We start from the raw sequence: 6,871 nt of genomic DNA on the forward strand, positions 1-6,871 counted from the left end.
ACGGAAATGGACTCTGGGCAACTTGTTACACCAACCGGAATATGAAACCCACGGGAGGAATCCTTGATTTACGGACGTTGGCTTTGGACAATCTCCTCACTGCCTTTGCGAGTGTTTCCTCGTGGCTTGGGGAGCTAGTATATTCTCAGCTGCATGGTGGAACTGTAGAGAATTAATCAGGAGTGGGACTGAGGATAATCATCAGTCATTTCACGTTTACGTTTGTTTTATTTTAAGAGGTATTCAGAAACAATTTTATCACAATGCTTTCTCTCAGAATTTGTCTTTACGATGACACTTTTGTAGCAAATACTTCCATTTCAATAAGCTCTAACGAAAATAGGAATAACTTAGAAAAACTGCAATAATCCAATACATTCATCCCATGGACAAAGATTAGCGCATCGTTTTTGTTTCGTCAATCTGCTCTGAGGCGTTCCACCCTCGAGCGCTGGTTTGCAGATACGCCGGATGCGGCAGGCGCATCGACGCTCAGGAAATGACGTGGCCCCGCTTGTTAGTGGTGACCAGGACGGTGACCCGGTCGGTGTCCTGGCCGATGACCCGGACGACCTCCGCCAAAGCCTCCCTGTGTGAAGGACTGCGACCCAGCGTTTGCAGCGCTGCCGGAGGCACCGCCACCGAAACCACCCTGTGTGAAGGACTGGGAGCCTGCGTTAGCAGCGCTGCCGGAAGCACCGCCCCCAAAGCCACCCTGAGTGAAGGACTGCGACCCAGCATTTGCCGCACTGCCGGAGGCGCCACCCCCGAAGCCACCGGAGTTGAAGGACTGGGAGCCCGCGTTTGCCGCACTGCCGGAAGCACCGCCACCGAAACCACCCTGTGTAAAGGACTGCGTTCCCGCGTTAGCCGCACTGCCGGAAGCACCGCCCCCAAAGCCACCGGCGTTGAAGGACTGGGAGCCCGCGTTTGCCGCACTGCCGGAGGCGCCGAAACCGGGCCCGCCGAAGCCTACGTCTGGCCGGTTGTTGTTCCGCCTGGGGTCCGCGGCACGAGGGGCCCTGAGCAATAAGAGCAGTGGGCCCTCTGCAAGAGAAAGGGCCGATTACTTGTCTAATATACCGAAACAATCGTGTTAACAAGTGATACACAAGACCAGTTGAGGCAAAACCAAGTCGCTGGTCATGCCAGGCAACTAATGCCATGCTCCTAAACTCCAATCGCTGCCCGCCAACTACAACGCGTTCGCTTCACGTCAACTGCAGGCCACGAGCGGCGACCCAACAGTGCGGTGCATGGCGCCTTCCAAAGTATTCTAAGTACTTAAATTGGTGTGCATGGAAGAAACTTCAACTTCACGTCATGGTAACCATTAGGACTGCAAATAAAGCCATGAGTCTGGCGATGTGATGAAAAGTGTTCTTGGAAATTAACTATTACTTATACCACTTATTTTTTAAATAGCGCGACCCGGGTTCCGAAGAATAATCATCATCTTCAGGCGCAAAGTATGATCTAATAAATAATAATAATGATTATTGTCTAATAATAATGATGATCTTATTTGCGCCTGAAGATGATGATAATTCATCGAAACCCGGGTCGCGCTATTTAAAAAAGAAGTGGTATAAGTAATAGTTAATTTCTAAGAAAACTTATAATGGAATACCTCAAAGTTAGTAATGAGTTAGAGACTTTTGATATGATGAAAGCAGTTGCGGATACAGAAAAAACTCAAGGGGGGCGCAAATGATATCTTGAGTTACCTTTGCTTTTATCCGAATAAAAAATTATCAAGTCACATGCAGAGTTTACGCAAATTAAAAGAAAATGCCATCTTACGATATATAAAAGTTATAATTGTGTTTCCGCAATGTTTGGCAATACGGGCGGGCCCCCATCTGATGAAAGTAATTGCTCTTAAATGCGTCCGTGGTGCTTCTTCAGCGATTCACCGCCAGGCGCTTTAAATGGCGCTTAGCGCTAGCGCCTCGTAACTCCAGACATTATTTTGCGCAACTCCAACAAACGTTTTTCTCGAGTTTAAGAGAAAGATTATTTAAGAAAACCACTTCGAGGTTGTATATAAAATGAAAATCATTTGCAAAAATCCACTCTGGCAAACTTAAAAAGTCAAGAACAATATAACGATGTAAAAATAAAATTTATCATAAAAAAACTGCGTTTTATTAAAAAAAGAAAATTATGACCATTGGAAATTTTTTTAATGGATTGATAAGAAATACAGAATAAATTTTAGAATAACTTCCCATGCATGAAAAACGAAAAACGTGGTGCGCATGTAACATTATAAAAGTAATAGTTGCAGGTCAATAGGTATGTAGCAGACGTGTATTCGAGAGAAAGCTAATGTAATCTATAATTGCCCCCCATGTTTTTCGGTTTTGATATCTGAAATGTTATTCTAAAATTTATTTTATTTTTCTGAACAATCATTTTTTTAAATTTTCAATTGGTCGTGATTTTTTCCTTCATAATAAAACGTGTTTTTATAAAAAAAAATGTTGTCATTACATTGTAACATTGTTTATGAATATAATTCTTCCGTTTCGTTTACGAAATAGAGATGTATTATGAAATACTGAAAGTGTTTTGTTTGTCAAACGTACTGCTGAGTCGATAATGCATTCGATGTCAAGTATGCAATTCTTCCAATTCAAACATTAGCAATACCCTCATCCGATCGTTTTATTGGGAGAAAATGCGTCTTGAAGGAAGCGAAACTGAAAATATCTAAGGCCAATTTAACGAACGAACGAAATAATTAATTAACTTTCATGGAGAAAGCAAGGATAGAGGCCTTTGAAATGTGGTGCTACAGAAGAATGATGAAAATCAAATGGATCGACCGAGTTAGTAACGAGGAAGTCCTAAGAACGGTGGGAGAGAAGAGAAGCCTCATGAAAACCTTAATAAGAAGACAGAACAACCTTGTAGGCCACATCTTGAGACATGATGGCCTGATGAAGATAATCGTCGAAGGACAAGTGGAAGGCAAGAACGGAAAAGGAAGACCTCGAACAAAATATATGGAACAAGTAAAGAGAGATGTGAAAGAGAAGAAATACGTAGGAGTGAAAAGATTAGCTGATAGGAGAACTGAGTGGAGAGCTGCGTCAAACCAATCCTAGGATTGTTGACGAGTGATGATGATGAATGAACAAGGACAAAAGCTTCATAATGACCATTCGTGATTAATCAAAATTTTATACGTACTCTCGAAACGTTTTTCACCTGAAATGCTTTAAAAAAATATATATATATTACCAATAACTGCACTAAAATTGAAGCCACTGCGAGACCTATTGTTCAGTGACTCTGGCCAATCCAGCAGCGAATCGGCGGCCGTAGCGCTGACGGAGCGACAAGTTGCAATGCCATCATGATTTATAGCTGCAAAATGCGTAGGATAGCGATCGCTATGGTGACATGGGGAGTGACTTGCCTTGGGCGCACTCGACGACGACTGCGAGGACGCACAGCGCCAGGGCGGCGCTCAGGACTGCCAACCTCGCCATGTTGATTTCGGTTGCTGCTGTTGGTCCACGGACAGAGACGAGAAGACTCGGCCAGCCCGGCGTCCGCGGTGCGCTTATATGTTCAGGGGGAAGGGGGGGGGTCATGGCCACCACCCCCCACTCCATTCCAGTCCACTCGAAAGAAGCAGCACTCGGCGAGGGAAAAGTCAAGATGGCGATGACCTCGAGGGAGTGCGAATAAATAATATGGGGAGGGGGAGCGGATCCCAAAGGAGGAAGTTTGACGGGGATTCTGAGCGTGTTGGTGCTGTGCCGCCCCACAGACATCAAATGAGGGAGATACGATGCGATACAATGCGATACTGTGGGTCTCTCCCCCGGCCAATGAAGGTCTTTCATTATTGATAAAACCGACCCGGTACTCAAATACCTCGTTTTCTTTTCTTCTTTTGCACGGGTAGACCTCACACTACTCGCCCATGATTATTGAGGCGCCTTCAGGGGTGACATGCACGTGCAGATATTACTAGACTACGATTTTGGAGATGCAGCGTGTAATCTATAGTAGGTGACCTCTAGGCACGCAAATCCTTGCCATAGTCGCGTTGAAATGCGCGGCGAGCGTAGCATCTATCTCCATAATACCCCGCAAGCCGCCTAAATGGCGTGTGGCAGGGGGTGTTGGGACACCAGCCGTTCACAAATTAAAGAGGAAAGGAAATTACGACTAGCATTTATTAAGGCACTTTATGGTTCGGGGGAAAAACGAAATCCCATATCTATCCGTTCGGCAAAACATCTCTCTTAATTTATCGCTTCTATCGGACCTGGAAATATAGTGTGGCTATTATATTATGTTCTCTGTGTCGCTCTTAAAGATATCCAATCTCAATTGTTCAAGCAATCTAAGCCTAGAGCGCAGCCTCCGAGTCTCCAGCGGCTTCCAGCCTAATTCGCTTAACAACTATATAACGCTGTCTGTACGCCCGTAGCAGTTTTTGACGAAACGCGCAGCCTTCCTTTGCATTTTATTCAGTTCGCGGATTAAGTCTTTAAGCACCGCATCGCATATGCTCGCTACATATTCAAGGTGCGGACGGACGAGTGCGAAATAGCACATTTCTTTCACTTTTCCATCCGAAAATCTTCCCACAATACGATGGACGAATCATAATTTCTTCAGGGCTATGCCGCAAATATTTCTCACATGTGTTCCCCACGAGAGGTTCAAGGTTATCGTAACTTCCATGTTACGTCTGTTGCATTTATTTTAATACCATTAAAAGCATATACATGGATATCATTGGAGGAACACTGCAAAAGATGTACCGCCGTGAATTAAGTTTGAATCCCCACTCTTGGCCCTACAGCTGAACGTTGTTTAAATCCGATGGTAGAATTTCATAGAGTGATCAGTAATTTCGCGTTCTCCACGGTAGATGACAGCGTCGTCAACAAATAAACGTATTTTACTGCTAATTCGGGAGCAGAGGTCATTAATATTTTGAATGAACAAATGGGGGCCGATTATGCTTCCTTGTGGAACACAAGATGTCACTTAAATTACATCGGAGCTAATTCCGTCAAGAACTACATTTGTTTACGATCGCTCAGAAAGTCGCGTATCCAGTTTACCACTGCTTCGTTTAATCCGCTTGACTGTAATTTGCGTAAAAGTTTCTTGTGAGGTACTGTGTAAAAACCTTTCTTAAAATGTAGAAATGATGCGTCAACTTGTCTTTTCGATTCACCAGATTTGAGAACGTCGTGTCGTGAAGAAATAGCGCGAGCTGTGTTTCGTATGATCTATCTTTTCTGAATTCCCGATGACAGCCATGGAGGAAGTTACGTCTGTCCGAGAAAGTCATGAGATTGCTACCGATGATATGTTCAAGAATCTTGCCTATAATCGATGTCCATGAAATCGGACGGTAGTTGCCTGGGTCATGTATGTTTCCCTTTTCGATTATTAGTGTAACGCTTGCAATTTTCCAGTCTAACGGTAACTTTCCTTCAGATAGTGACTTCTTGAATATTATTTCCTAAGTCCGTTTTACACTAGGCACGGAATTGCGCAGGTTAGAGCTGCATTAATGTCTAAAATGGCGTGGAATTGCGCCAATGCATGAACGAAATTAGAACAGGGACTATTTTGCCGTCTCGCATCCACGCATTCTCGCATGTGTTCTAGCAATTCACCACTTTACACGACGCAATTTTGATTGCGCCTTCGCACGAACGTCAGATTGCGCAATTCCGTGTACCGTGTAAAACGGCCTTAACAAAAAGTGAGGTGCTATCTGTGGAGCGAACTCCTTGAGGACTCGCATGGGTATTCCCTCCGGACCCGAAGATTTACTATTCTTTATGAATTTTAGTTATTTGGTTATCCCGTCAAGTTGTGTGGAGATTTCTTCTATCGATTCCTCGGTACATGGGATGTCTAAATTAAATTCAGTATCGTCTGCAGTGTATAAGCTTTCGAAGTGGGAATTTAACATGTTACCTTTATCAATATTTTCGGTTACATGTTTACCATCTTTATCAAATAACGAATCTACGGTTGAATATTTTCCCTGATACTCTCTCGCTTACGACCAAAAGGATTTCGGATTTTCTTCGAGTAATTCACCGAGTACTTTTTTCTTAAACTTTCGCATTGCAGTTCATATTAATTTCTTGGTTATTACATAAGGTAATGGACTTTCTGTACAAGTTGTATAGTTTTCTCTGTTTCCTAAGTTCCCATCTGACATCGTTGATGTACCAGCGTGGGTCTAGTAACAAGAAATTTAGTTGTTATTCCACTTCGTATTACTATGCCCCACGTCGTGCATAAACATGTAACTAGAAAATCTATTTATTCTTTTACCTGTAAAGAAACCACGATTTCTATATCTTCTCTTACCTTATATTTTAATTACTTTGCCCCAGCTTGCTCGTCGGAAAAGAAAATACATGAAACATTGCAGGTTTGGAGATACGTTTGCAATTAACTTGACAAAATGAAACAATAAACTTAGAGAAAATTTAAATAATCAAAATAATTCCTTATACCCTTAGGTCATGGCCAAATGTTTATCCTAATTTAGACACAGATTTGGTATATGAATAATTATTCCTTCTTTAAGCTTATAGTCTAATTATTTGCCACACTTTATCACTTAAACTTTTCACAATTTCCAATAACCTCATACGAAAGGATACCAGTCACAAACTTTATTCTTGGCAAATTAAAACCTCTTGCCTCATGGCTTCTTGTATCTTATATGAGAATAAAAGTTTGTAGTTACAACCAAATAATTCGACGACACGTGTTGGTTCTTGTCCCTCTGTGGTCTGGAAAATCCCCTCAGCCTGCGTGGTTGGCGGGCCCTCGGCATTTTGGCTCTCGCCCTGCTGTAAAATCT

At 42.9% G+C, this 6,871-nt stretch overlaps 1 protein-coding gene across 1 annotated transcript; it reads right to left on the reverse strand.

Annotated features, from left to right (window-relative positions):
- Positions 1–208: 208 nt before the first annotated feature.
- LOC124154743 (glycine-rich cell wall structural protein-like) lies at positions 209–3,563 on the reverse strand. Its single transcript, XM_046528648.1, has 2 exons — positions 3,428–3,563; positions 209–1,047 (listed from the first exon to the last, which is right to left on the reverse strand). Exons 1-2 carry the CDS (start codon positions 3,498–3,500, stop codon positions 518–520), a joined length of 603 nt encoding a protein of 200 aa, XP_046384604.1. The 5' UTR covers positions 3,501–3,563; the 3' UTR covers positions 209–517.
- Positions 3,564–6,871: the final 3,308 nt, after the last annotated feature.

Source organism: Ischnura elegans, chromosome 2 (assembly GCF_921293095.1).
Source record: "Ischnura elegans chromosome 2, ioIscEleg1.1, whole genome shotgun sequence".
NCBI classification, from domain to species: Eukaryota; Metazoa; Arthropoda; class Insecta; order Odonata; family Coenagrionidae; genus Ischnura; species Ischnura elegans.